The 13,716-nt window shown below is 43.5% G+C and overlaps 1 protein-coding gene across 1 annotated transcript; it reads right to left on the reverse strand.

Annotated features, from left to right (window-relative positions):
* Positions 1-1,256: 1,256 nt before the first annotated feature.
* LOC103281604 (zinc finger protein 135) lies at positions 1,257-13,186 on the reverse strand. Its single transcript, XM_062957902.1, has 2 exons — positions 13,112-13,186; positions 1,257-5,576 (listed from the first exon to the last, which is right to left on the reverse strand). Exon 2 carries the CDS (start codon positions 5,286-5,288, stop codon positions 3,966-3,968), a length of 1,323 nt encoding a protein of 440 aa, XP_062813972.1. The 5' UTR covers positions 5,289-5,576; positions 13,112-13,186; the 3' UTR covers positions 1,257-3,965.
* Between the last annotated feature and the right edge of the window lie 530 nt (positions 13,187-13,716).

Here is a 13,716-nt window from a genome sequence, read left to right on the forward strand (position 1 = left end):
CTTAGAAATGGACATGAGCACCAACCCCCAGAGTTGGTCACGACTGGACTTAACGTCAGGGGAAACCTTTAACTTTTACTATTAGGTTTAAAATTAGACGACAATATTATTATTATTATTAATAATAATAATATTTATATAGGACCGGGCTTTAGCACAGCCGGTTAATCCCCAAGCTGCAATAAATCTTGCCAACTGGGAGGTTGAGAGTTCGAAACCCGGGTCAGGGTGAGCTCTTGAGACCAGCTTCTGCCTACCTAGCAGTTTAAAAACAAATGTGAGTAGATAAATAGGAACCGCATTAAAAACAGGGAGGTATTTATTTAGGCTCTGAGTTTTGATTAGAAAAAGGAGGAAGTTTAGGAAGAAAGAAAGCTCATTGGCAGGGAGATGGAGCAACAGCACCGCCGAGTTGCCAGAACCGAGCACAGCCTCCAAAGAGGCCGAAAGATGGGAAAAGCCGATATATACTTCTTATCTGTTGTCTGTCTTGTCATTGTCCCCGTGGGAGGTAGGGTGGAATATAAATAAAGTGATATTATTATTATTATTATTAAGTAAGCAGCTTTTTGGAAAGCCTTGACCCTGTTAGAGATCGTAACCTTTTGGAAATCGAGCATCTCCAAGGCCATTTGGAAGTGTGACCCTTTTTGGATCAATCATAACCTTCTTGTATACAATAGAGCCCCGGTCATCTGAGATAAAGGGGTGGGCCCCATCTCAGATGACCGAATAGCTCGGATAGGGCAAGGGCTCGCTGAGGGACGCCCCCCCCCCTCCCTCGGCCAGGCCCTTGCCGGAGGTGCCGGCCAAGGAAGATCCGGGGAGCCGTCCCTCGGCGAGCCCTCGCCCCTTGAGAAGCAGCACACGAGCGCTGCTAGGCAGTGGCCCTTGTGGGCTCCTTCCAAGGGGCGGGGGCTCCTTTTGCTGGAGAGAGGGAGAGGGAGGGCCCCCAGCGGCGCCTCGGATAATACAGAGCCTTGGTTAACCGGGGCTCTACTGTAATAGGTCTTCCTGAGAAGAGTTAAAAATTCGCTCGAGTCAACCTTCTCCACTAGCATTTATGCAAGGCCATTTAGGTTTCTCAGCGGTTAGACTGATATGCCTGGTTATCTCTCTGAACTGTCAGGAACAAAGATATGCCAATGCACAAACTAGAGAGCAGAACTTCAGACATGTTATTTCAGTTGCCCAAACTGTATCTACTCTCCCGTAAAATATATTGTTTTCAAATCATGCTCTCAAGAGACCAAAAATAAGTAGTCTTCGATTTATTTATAAACTTCATGTACAAGCATGCAGGTACAGTTCTTATTGGTTTAGAGTTTAAACAGTAAGTTCTCTAAGCATGTTGTGTTCAGTCTCTTCCCCGTTGCATGCAGACTCTCACTCTCTTCAGTCTAACACATTACGGAACATTGGCTCCATATAAACTGACTGCTCACTGCAGCATACGGACAATACTCAACTATACTCAACTAACTTCATACATCAACTGATACAAACTGACTCATACGCTAATTGACATCAATTGACTCCAACTGACTTCGGATTCAAATGGATTCTAGAATGGAGTCTTGCTCTGAACACTCTCAGATCTGGGTCACATGGTCTGTAGTCCTTCCCACAACTTTAGAGTAAAGGGAAGATTGCATACCAATATATACATACAATATAGTAAGCAACCTTAATTCTATACATAACAAATAACTAGTATAGGAGGCTTGTAGAAGGTTGTGATTTCCAACAACCTTGGCTTCTCAAACTCCAATTTCCAATTTCTCCATCATTTATTTAGCTGTTGTACTGTTTAACAAAGATCATAAACATAGATCATAGATCTGAGAGTGTTCAGAGCGAGACTCCATTCTAGAATCTATACCGTTTAACAAAGATCATATGGCAGTGTGGACTCAGATATCCTGATTTTATTATGTTTTAATCTATGGTTGGAGCCCCCAGTGGAGTAGTGGGCTAAAGCCTTGTGACTTGAAGGTTGCGTTGCTGACCTGAAGGCTGCCAGGTTCGGATCCCACCCGGGGAGAGCGCGGATGAGCTCCCTCTATCAGCTCCAGCTCCATGCGGGGACATGAGAGAAGCCTCTCACAAGGATGGTAAAAAACATCCGGGCAACGTCCCCTGGGCAACGTCCTTGCAGACGGCCAATTCTCTCACTCCAGAAGCAACTCCGGTTGCTCCTGACACGAAAAAAAAAAAACCCTGAGAAACGTGATGCAGCTGGAAGCGTTCTGAAACATTCGGGGGCTTGTTTCTCCGTCATTTGTAGGGCCATCAGGATGGAACTTGACACACCTGTAGGACATGTTAACAACCATAAGCCCCCATGTTTCAGAACATTTTGCTAATCCACTAATTTTTGGGAAACTTTATACGTTTTTACCAATAACATAAAAAACGACATAACATAAAACAGCTTGTGCCGTAAGAGGGGAGAATGGACAGAACCGACTGACTGAGAAATGTGATGCATTAAGTGCAGCTGAGCTCGTCGCTCAGCTCCATCGGAGAGATTGCAGCTTGTGCTCACAAAATAAACAAACGACCAGAATACTAATGATAAAGAACAAGTTCTAATCAATTAATATTTCCCAAATTTAGCCAAAGGAGTAGGAGGCTCATGTTTAGTTCTGGTAAGGCTTCGGAGTGGGTCCTCCCCTCCCCCGGGGTTTGTTTTCAGCAGTTCGGCTGTAGAATTGCCAAAATTACCCAAAATCCGAATTGACCTACTGAATTTCACACACAACTAATGTGTATCTCTATTTACTCAATTTAAATTCTTTTCTATATTTATCTTTTCATTTTAATAACATGAAGCTAATTCTTAAATCCCACAGTAAACAAATGTTCCCTCATTATTACAACTAGTGACTTAGTAAGTCCCAGTCTTGCTTGTAGTTGGACCAATATTTCCATTCATCAGCTTAGTTAATTTGTCCATCTCAACAGATTCATGAATCTTCATCTGTCACCGTCATCATTCTTTAGTTTTCCATTTTGGCGGTTAGGGAGAGATGCTGTATATCCGAATGGATCCTTTGCACAAGGGCGCTATTAAGCAGTCTCGATTACTACGGGGGTTCATGCTCAGCAGGGATAAATATACACAAAGCAAAAGTGATGTCTCATCTTCCGGGGCTCTCCCCGTATCAAGGCTGAGGGTTATTAAGCACAAGGTAAGCCAAGGCCACATTGCCTTATAAGAAAACCGAAATCTTGATTTTTTTTTCAAGTTCTGGCTAAAATACAACAATGGCTGTGCATAGCCAGAGTAACAAACACAAGCCAAGGTCAGAGTCCAATTAATTCAGACAAGCCGAGTGCTGCGGAGCCAGATCAGGAGCCAAGGCTACACCCCAATAGTCAGATGCCCGGGGTGAATTCATCAGAGTTCATAAATAATGACCAAGAACCCACGAGTACAAACGGAATCAGAGTTCCAAAGTCAAGCTGGATAGTGAGGGGCACAAACTGAAGTCCAAGTCCATAAATCATGCCAGGAAGTCAGTCCAGAATTTAGTCAACGATACAGGGAACAACAGAGTCCTGAACAGGGTTACAGGAGCAAGGCCAGAGTCCAGATTTCTAACTGAGGGGCAGCAGAGCCAAGGTAAGATATCTGCTCCCAAAGAGCTGTTCTTTTCCAGAACTCTTTTATCACATGATCTCAGATGATGCTCATTTTAGCCATTATTCAAGGATCGTCCCAGAAGCTGATGATGTTTTCCTCAAGGAGGAAGAGGTTAAGCCCTTCCAAACTGGCTCCAGTACTGAGAAAAGTCATTCTCTGTGGGAGTTCTGCCCCAGCAGCAGTCAAGCCAGGCCACACAAACTACTGTCCATGACAGAGAGACCACCGTGACAACCGATTCTTTCCTTCCATTCTGCCATTCTTTGCCAGTCTGCAGAAGGGTGGGACCCTTGTTTTTTTAGCAGAACGAGGAACCTCAAAGACAGATCTCCTCTAGTTGTGTGCAAGTTCTTTGATGTTTAGTGCGTGCTGAAGTGTTTCTGAAGCTCTTTCCACATTCCTTGCATTGATACGGCTTCTCCCCAGTGTGGGTCCTTTGATGGGGACGCAGGTGTCCACTCTGACTGAAGCTCTTTCCACATTCCATGCATTTATATGGCTTCTCCCCTGTGTGGGTCCTTTGATGGGAACGGAGACTGCCATTCCGAGTGAAGCTTTTCCCACATTCCATGCATTTATATGGCTTCTCCCCTCTGTGTGTCCTTTGATGGTCATTAAGATGTCCTCTTCGACTGAAGTTCTTTCCACAATCCATACATTGATATGGCTTCTCCCCTGTGTGGGTCTTTTGATGGGAACTAAGATGTCCTCTGTTACTGAAGCTCTTTCCACATTCCATGCATTCAAATGGTTTCTCCCCTGTGTGGGTCCTTTGATGGCAGTCCAAATGTTCCTTGCTACTGAAGCTCTTTCCACATTCCATGCATTCAAACGGTTTCTCCCCTGTGTGGATCCTTTGATGAGAACGGAGATTTCCACTAATATTGAAGCTCTTTCCACATTCTATGCATTTATATGGCTTCTCGCCTGTGTGGGTCCTTTGATGAGAATTCAGAGCTCCACTATGACTGAAGCTCTTTCCACATTCCATACATTGATATGGCTTCTCCCCTGTGTGGGTCCTTTGATGGGAACGAAGTTGTCCACTCCATTTGAAGCTCTTTCCACATTCCACGCATTTATGTGGCTTCTCCCCTGTGTGAGATCTTTTATGAGAATGGAGACCTCCACTCTGACTGAAGCTCTTCCCACATTCCATGCATTGATATGGCTTTTCCCCTGTGTGAATCCTTTGATGGTAATGCAGACCGTCCTTCTGACTGAAGCTCTTTCCACATTCCTTGCATTTATGTGGCTTCTCCCCTGTGTGGGTCATTTGGTGGAGATGCAGCTTTCCACTCTGACTGAAGCTCTTTCCACATTCCTTGCATGTATATGGCTTCTCCCCTGTGTGGGTCCTTTGATGAGAATAGAAAGCTCCACTATGACTGAAGCTCTTTCCACATTCCATGCATTGATGTGGCTTCTCCCCTGTGTGGGTCCTTTGGTGACTCTTCAGATCTCCATTCCAACTGAAGCTCCTTCCACATTCCATGCATTGATATGGCTTCTCTCCAGTGTGAACTCGTTGATGTTTATTAAGATTACTTCTGCTACTTAAAATTTTCCCACAGTCCATACACTTATGTAGCTTCACTCCTATGTGTGATGTGGCTGTGGGATGTAGAGGATTTTCCATTCTTTGACGTTTACAATTCAAATACAATGCCAGAGTTCACAGATAGTAACTCTTGGGAGCACAGGACTTTCTCTTCTCAGTCTTTGCATTGCATTTCAATCTGTTTTCCAGGTCCCTCTTTGCAGCACAATCTTCCCTTTTCTCCATGATTACACAGATATGTAGCTTGAAATATGTCTTTCTCCTTGTTTCTTCTTGTTAGTGCCATGTACCTTCATTTCAGACCTAAGGCATCCCTAGGGCAAAGCTCTCACAAGGTTTTCTTCACAAGGTTCATTCAGAGGTTACCTGCCGGACAAATAAGAGGAACATCTCATTAGGAGCAGAGCACAGAAAGATCTCATTGGACATGAAGAACAAGTGTCTAGTGCTGTAGCAAATGCAGAGGAAGAGGGGAGAAAGACTGGCCCAACTGAGAAGAGCCTGTTGCCTGATGAGAAATACTTCAACACCTGCCCAACGAAGAACAATGCTTCTTCAGATACAAAGGGGACGGTGGCCCAAGATTTTGAGCATAAGATTTCTTGCTCTGCAGTGTGTTCCAACCTTTGTAAAGGAAGAGATCTTACAATATGGTCAGCACAGAATGGGACTAAGGCCGCAAAAGCATTTCCTGTCTAGATCCCCTACTTCTTAACATCCCAGTTCAGATCTTGAATGAGGACCTGTATGGACAGACCATCCCAAGTTATCAGTCTTGGGAGGAAAATACTTGATTGCCTTGTGTAGATTTCTCAAAAACTCAGGAAAAGGATATGTTCCAACCCCTCAGTAGCATGATCCCTGTCCCATGTTTCTAAAGCAAGGTACCTGTAGATACTGAGAGCACAGTAGGCTGCAAAGTTTCCTTGACAGATGGCATTCTTACAAAACCTATATCACAAAGGTGTGTAAGCAGAGGCTGAACCCCTCTATTGCTACATTCCAATTATAAGAGTCGTCCCATCAGGTTTCAAGTATGACTATTACAATGTAACTGTTTTGTTGTGCTAAGAGTTCCAGCTCATCTTATTTATTTCCCATGTTCTGGGCATTAGTGTAAAGATATCTAAACAGCTAAGGGACATTCCCCTTAGCTGTTTGTTTTTTTAGATCATTGTCCTCTTGCTGCTTTGTACTTGTTGTATTTGTCCAACCCTCTCTTTAGCCTTTTGTCTGTTCACTCTGGACTTGAGAAACTACTGTTCCCAAGGATAATGTCACCCTCCACCATACAACCTAGTTTAAAGTCTGCTTGATCAGGATTGTCACTCTTTGAGCAAAAACATTCCTTCCCGTCCCATGCTAGTAGACCATTTTTCTGGAAGAGCAGATCATGGTCCAGAAAACTAAATTGTTCTTCCTAACACCATCTGTGGAGCCAGTTATTCACCTCTACTATTTTTCTCACTCTTCCTGGGCCACGTCGTACAACAGGGAGGAGAGATGAAAAGACTATCTGTACATTAAGATCTTTTAGTTTTCTTCCAAGAGCTTCAAGATCCTTTCTGATCCTTTAATGAAAGGTTCTTAGATACAACTAAGTGGACCATCCTTGATCAATGAATGGGGAGTGTCTCTGGGGAGGAAGACAGTTCACAAACATGGGATTTACAGTTACCAAATGAAACAGAGGCTTCTCCCACAATCGTAGACAAGGCAGAACAAGAACACACTAGGGAGGGTGAGGGGGTCTTGGATATATCTGACTGGATTACCCTTGATAAATGCTGAGGGGGATGTCTCTGAGGAGGAGGCTAGTTTAGAGCTACACAATCCAGTTCAAAATGTAGAGGAAGAACAGAAACAGGGTTAATTTTCAGAGCACCTTGCAGGAAAGGGAGTCTGTCAATTCTCAAAGGAGTCGGGGTTGGTGGTAGACAACTCCCTCTTGAGAGGAACAGAAACAATGATTTGCAAATCTTACAGGATGTTGAGAGAAATATGCTACCTCTCTGGGGCAAAATACCACCACATAACTCAGCAGGAAACAGACCTTGGTAGTAGGAAACTCCCTCCTTAGAGGAACGGAAACCATCATTTCCAGACCAGACGGCTCGAGAAATATGCTGCCTCCCGGGGGCAAAAACACACCGTGTCACTCAGAGCCTCACCACGCTCATCACCCTCCCCTTCTTATGTTGATTCATGTAGGAACCAATGATACTGCTAGGCATACTTTTCAAAAGATCACAAACTATTTCTGAGCTCTCAGGACAAAGCTAAAACAGCATAATATACAGGTGGTTTCTTCATCCCTCCTCTCGTTGTAAGACAAGGCCCTAAAAGGGCCAGAAAAATAGTACAGGTCAATAACTGGCTCTGAAAATGGTGTCAGGAGGAACGCTTTGGCTTCCTCGACCATGGCCTACTTTTCCCGGAGGATGGCCTACTGGGGTGCATCTCACACAAGGAGGAAAACACCTTTTTAAAGTACTGTTTGCAAGGCTGCTGCCCCCCTCCCCCGGTGCACCTAATTTGAAGTGCGCCTGATGAGGTTTGCAAGTTTGTGAGCAAAAAGGTGTTTTCCTACTTGTGTGAAGTGCACCCATCCTTTGCCAGTACGTCGGGGGCTTATATAACAAATTACTTGCTGATGCTGAGATACAAGAAGTAAATGAGTGACAAGTTATTTTCCAGCCTGAAACACCCTGGTTCCATCATTTCCTGGACATATGTTAGCTTTTCTTCTTTAGAACGGTGTAGTGTGTTTGCTTCCCTCAACTGAAAAGAGTTATTGTCCCTGGTAATGTAAACATGTTGTTTTCCACCCAGAGTTAATCAGATCAGCAATATGAACAGTTCTCATCAGCAGCTTTTCTTATCACAGTTCAGCAGTGTCGTTGTTTTCCAGGGCTCAATATTTCTTAGGATGTCTTCAGACCCTATAGGCCCCTACCATATTCCTTTCATACAATTTCATTCATACCAAATCCATTTCATTTCCACACATATTTCATGACACTTCACGCTGGCACGATGTCATGCCCTCCCATGCCCAGCCCATGTGACTCTAGACTGCACGCATGGGCAAACTTCAGCCCTCCAGGTGTTTTGGACTTCAACTCCCACAATTCCTAACAGCCTACCAGCTATTAGGAATTGTAGGAGTTGAAATCCAAAACACCTGGAGGGCCAAAGTTTGCCCATGCCTGCTCTAGACATATAGAAACAACAGAACATGTGCTCCTGCAGTGCCTGTTTAACAGAGACATTCATAAGTCTCATATCACCAGTACTTTACAAACACCCTGGCGCTCAGGACAAATTTACACCACCATGCTGCTCTTGGACTCCAATGCCGTTACAACATATAAAGTTGGCAAGTTCTGTGCAGCACCGCTTAAAATTCACCAGGTGATGACCGGTACCATAAGCCACCATTTTAACTTATTAGAAACTTGTAATTACTAGGGCTATGCAATTAATGAAAAAACGTTTCAATACTTATTACTAATTTGGGGAAGGGGGTGAATAGTTTCTGAGGGTATTTCCAAAATTGCAGCCATTATGAATGTAGTAACTATAACGAAGTAATGAATTCTTTGTTTTAACTTCTGTTTTATCATCTTCTTGTGTTTTAAACTGTGTATATTGTTTAATGTATTTGTGTTTTAAACTTTGTATATTGTTTAATGCTGTTACTTTTGTAACGTTGTGAGCCGCCCCGAGTCCCCACGGGGAGATGGTGGCGGGGTATAAATAAAGTTTTATTATTTTATTATTATTGTAATTTTTTTTCATTATGTAATTGGGTAAGTGGGGAAACTTCAGGGGTCCTTTTCTCCCTCATTTTTAGAGATATCGCGAAAAAACTTTGTGCAATTGCAGAACACATATACCACTGTTACCACCCCCAGTTTCAGAATGCTTCACTCATCCACTGAATTTAGGAAAAATTCTGAAGTTTTTATGAATAACATTTAAAAAAAACTACAAGAGCTATGTTCTTGAATTTTCTATACAATGACACAAAATAACAGGGCATCATTCTCGCCAAGTTTCAGAAAGATTCACACATCTACTGATTTTGGGGATTTTTGAAAAAATAATTTTCTTTTTAAAAAGCCACAATAGTTATCTCCTTGAATGTGTCTCTCTCTATATGGCACAGAACACCACAGAACGTAAATTAGCACAGATTTAATTTAATTAGCAGAAGACTTAATTATCACCAGTCCTCTTGCTGATTCAATCATTTATTGGAACTTGGATGGCTAAACAATTGATCTCCCAAATCTCACTGGGGCTTTTTCTGGCACACAGGATTCTGGGAGATGTAGTTTGAGGCAGGGCCTTTTGAATTTTCTGCTACAGGGGTCCTTGCCTTCCCAAACTACATTTCCCAGACATCCTTGGTCTCCCTCCCATCTCCCTCCCTCCTTCAGAAGAAATTCCACTGGAGCACTGCAGCACACCAAACCACTTGGGAGTTACCCTGGACTGTACCCTGACTTACTAGAAGCACTGCTTGACTATCAAGCAAAAAGTGGGCACTAGAAATAACATTGTACAAAAGCTGTCTGGCACAACCCGGGGATCACAACCAGGCACAGGGAAGACGTCTGCCCTTGCACTTTGTTACTCTGCTGCTGAATATGCACGCCCATTATGGAATACATCTCACCACTTTAAAACAGTGGATGTGGCTCTTAACGAGACGTGCCGCATTATCACAGTATATCTATGCCCTACACCACTGGAGAAATTATACTGCTTAGCCGGCATTGCACCAACTCACATCCACTGTGAAATAGCAGCCAACAATGCAAGGACCAAGGCAGTGACATCTCCGGCCCAGCCCCTGTTCAGGTAGCCAGCCAGCACGCCAACGCCTTAAATCAAGAAATAGTTTTCTAAGATCGACAGAGATACTCGCAGGAACATCTCAGCAAGCGAGAGTCCAAAAGTGGCAGGCTAAAACCCAGAACCTCAATCCATGGCTGATACCAGATAAGAGACTCCCTCCTGGGCCCACAGAAGACTGGGCGACTTGGAAGGCACTGAACAGACTGCGTTCTGGCACCACAAGATGCAGAGCCAACCTTAAGAAATGGGGCCACAAAGTGGAGCCCACGACATGCAAATGTGGAGAGCAACCCACAGACCACCGACTACAATGCAGCCTGAGCCCTGCCACGTGCACCATGGAGGACCTTCTCACAACCACACCAGAGGCACTCCAAGTGGCCAGATTTGTCAGAATAATTCGCAGCGCAGCAGCAGTTGGATGGAGTCAGTGGAACGCAGAACGAAGTGACATCCAGAGACTTTGGTAAAACTATATACAAAGTTTTACTATATGCAGTAATAATCAAGACAAACAGACTTGCAGACGAAGACAGGATTCTCACTCTCAGCAGACAGCACTCAACACAACTCAGAACTGAACTGATGTAATCAGTAATGCATACACACTTGTGTCTGGACACTCCCCAGGTTCCAGCCACACATCAAGGTCAACACAGCTTCTTAGTAATTAACTCTTTACAGACTATAGCACACTCTGGATGATGCAATCAGTATGCAATACAGGCAAGACACAAATTTCATTTAAACACTATCAATACACAAATCCCACATTAACAAAATTCTGGTCAAAGCACATTTAGTATCATGCCAAGTTTTTTAAAACTTTGCTTGTGTTTTCAAATACATTACCACTTGTACCCTTGGTTTGCTTCTGACACAATAAATAAATACCTCTTCACCTAGTCCCACTCACGTCATGGTGACCGGCAAGCAGCTGGTGACCGATTGCTTCTTTGCAGCTGACTGATTTTTTCAGATGAGGCTGCAAAGCTCTAAACAATTCTTATTTTATTTTGGATGGCAAACTTAGTGAATTTAGTCATGAGAGAAGCCATGGAGGGGGGCAGGACTAGGGGTTGTTTATATCTTGCACATACGCTGTGTTGTTTTCTGTATTTTTAGGATTTTTAATAATAATAATATAATAAAACTTTATTTATACCCCGCCACCATCTCCCCAATGGGGACTCGGGGCGGCTTACATGAGGCCATGCCCAGAACAGTACAATATAGCAAAATATAAAAACAACATATCATAATAAAATTAAACAATACAATAAATAATCATGTACAGTGCAACACAAAATAAAAAAAACCAAAAAAACAATATAACAGGGCGGGCCGCATGAGACACTTAGTTAAAACTTGAGGTGAGAAAAGGATAAGAATACAACCATGGGGAACAGGGACATAAGATAGAAAAACAATCTAGAGGATAGATGTTGGGGGGAGTAACAAAAGAAGTGTGTAATAGTTACTCTCCGAAAGCACATCGGAAAAGCCAGGTTTTTAAATCTTTCCTGAAGGCTAAAAGAGTGGGGGCTTGCCTAATTTCGATGGGCAGTGAGTTCCATAAACGGGGGGCCACAGCAGAAAAGGCCCTCTCCCTTGTTCCCACCAGGCGGGTCTGGGATACAGGCAGTGGCGACAGGAGGGCCTCCCCTGATGATCGAAGAGATCAGGCAGGTTTATGGTAGGAGATACGGTCACGAAGGTAGGTGGGTCCCAAACCGTTTAGGGCTTTATAAATGATGGTCTGCACCTTGAATTGGGATCGGAAAATGAACGGCAGCCAGTGGAGCTCCTTAAACAGGGGAGTAGATCTCTCCCTGTAACTCGCCCTCGTTATTAATCTGGCAGCCGAGCGTTGGACCAGTTGTAATTTCCGAGCCGTCTTCAAGGGAAGCCCCACGTAGAGCGCATTACAGTAGTCCAGTCTAGAGGTAACTAGGGCATGGACCACCGTGGTCAAGTCAGACTTCAGTCAGATTTTTAAGTCCTTTTCTCCGTGTTTTTTTTCCTTTGTGGTGGTCAGTCATTGAGCTGGGATCCGCCCTGAGTCCATTCAAGGAGATGGACGCATTCTATAAGAAATGAATAATAATAATTATTATTATTATGCTGTTGTTTGCTGGGATCCGCCCTGAGTCCCTTCAGGGAGATGGAGGAAGGCTTTAAGAAATAAATTATTATTATTATTATTATTATTATTATTATTATTATTATGCTGTTGTTTGCTGGGATCCGCTCTGAGTCCCGTCAGGGAAATGGAGGCGAGCTATAAGGAATACATTATTATTATTATTATTATTATTATTATTATTATTATTATTTATTATGCCGTTGTTTGCTGGGATCCGCCCTGAGTCCCTTCAGGGAGATGGAGGCAGGCTTTAAGAAATAAATTATTATTATTATTATTATTATTATTATTATTATTATTATTATGCTGTTGTTTGCTGGGATCCGCTCTGAGTCCCTTCAGGGAAATGGAGGCGAGCTATAAGGAATACATCATTATTATTATTATTATTATTATTATTATTATTATTATTATTATTATTATGCTGTTGTTTGCTGGGATCCGCCCTGAGTCCCTTCAGGGAAATGGAGGCGAGCTATGAGGAATACATTATTATTATTATTATTATTATTATTATTATGCCGTTGTTTGCTGGGAGTCCCTTCGGGGAGACAGAGAGGGCGGAAAAGAAATAAAATTATTATTATTATTATTATTATTATTATATTCTTTCTGTGTCAAAGCAGTGTGTGGACTACACATTTTGATTTTTTTTCAAGACGCAGGCATGGGCCAACTTGGGCCCTCTCTCCAGATGTTTTGGACTCCAACTCCCACCATTCCTGACAGCCTCAGGCCTCTTCCTTTTCCCCCTCAGCCGCTTAAGCGGAAAAGGAAGAGGCCTGAGGCTGTCAGGAATGGTGGGAGTTGGAGGGAGGGCCCAAGTTGGCCCATGCCTGCTCTAACCTATTTCCCATGCATTTGGTTGCCAACTCCCACCATTCCCTACCTTCTTTTTTCTCTCCCCGAAAGGCCTCTCCTTTCCGCCGCCATTAAGCCACTCTCTTTCCCGCCTCTTCCTCCTCCGGAAGTGAGCTCGCTCGGCTCCTCCGCCTCTCTAGGAAGCAGAAGCCGCTCCTGTCTCCCCTCTCGCTGTACTTCCGCCCGGCTCTAACATGGCGGCCGTGGGCGGGCAGGCGCCCATAGAGAGGCGTGGTTCGGCGAAGCGGATCTCCAGAATGAGAGAGAAGCAGAATGTTTCTGAGAATATTTCACTGAACATTTCTGCAAATAGGTTGCTGGGAGTTTTCAGGGCTGTCTGGCCATATTCCAGAAGCATTCTCTTCTGACTTTTCGCCCACATCTATGGCAGGCAGCCTCAGAGGTTGTGAGGTCTGTTGAAAACGAGGCCAGTGGGGTTTATATATATATATACACTAGAGTCTCACTTATCCAACGTTCTGGATTATCCAACGCATTTTTGTCGTCAATGTTTTCAATGCATTGTGATATTTTGGTGCTAAATTCGTAAATACAGTAATTACTACATATAATTAATGTGTAATGAACTACTTTTTTCTGTCAAATTTGTTGTATAACATGATGTTTTGGTGC

This window comes from Anolis carolinensis, chromosome 6 (genome assembly GCF_035594765.1).
Source record: "Anolis carolinensis isolate JA03-04 chromosome 6, rAnoCar3.1.pri, whole genome shotgun sequence".
NCBI lineage: Eukaryota > Metazoa > Chordata > Lepidosauria > Squamata > Dactyloidae > Anolis > Anolis carolinensis.

Bases quoted from the DNA above. Each gene is read 5' to 3' on its own strand.
- LOC103281604 (XM_062957902.1), bottom strand. From the start codon at position 5,288: ATGGAAAATCCTCTACATCCCACAGCCACATCACACATAGGAGTGAAG.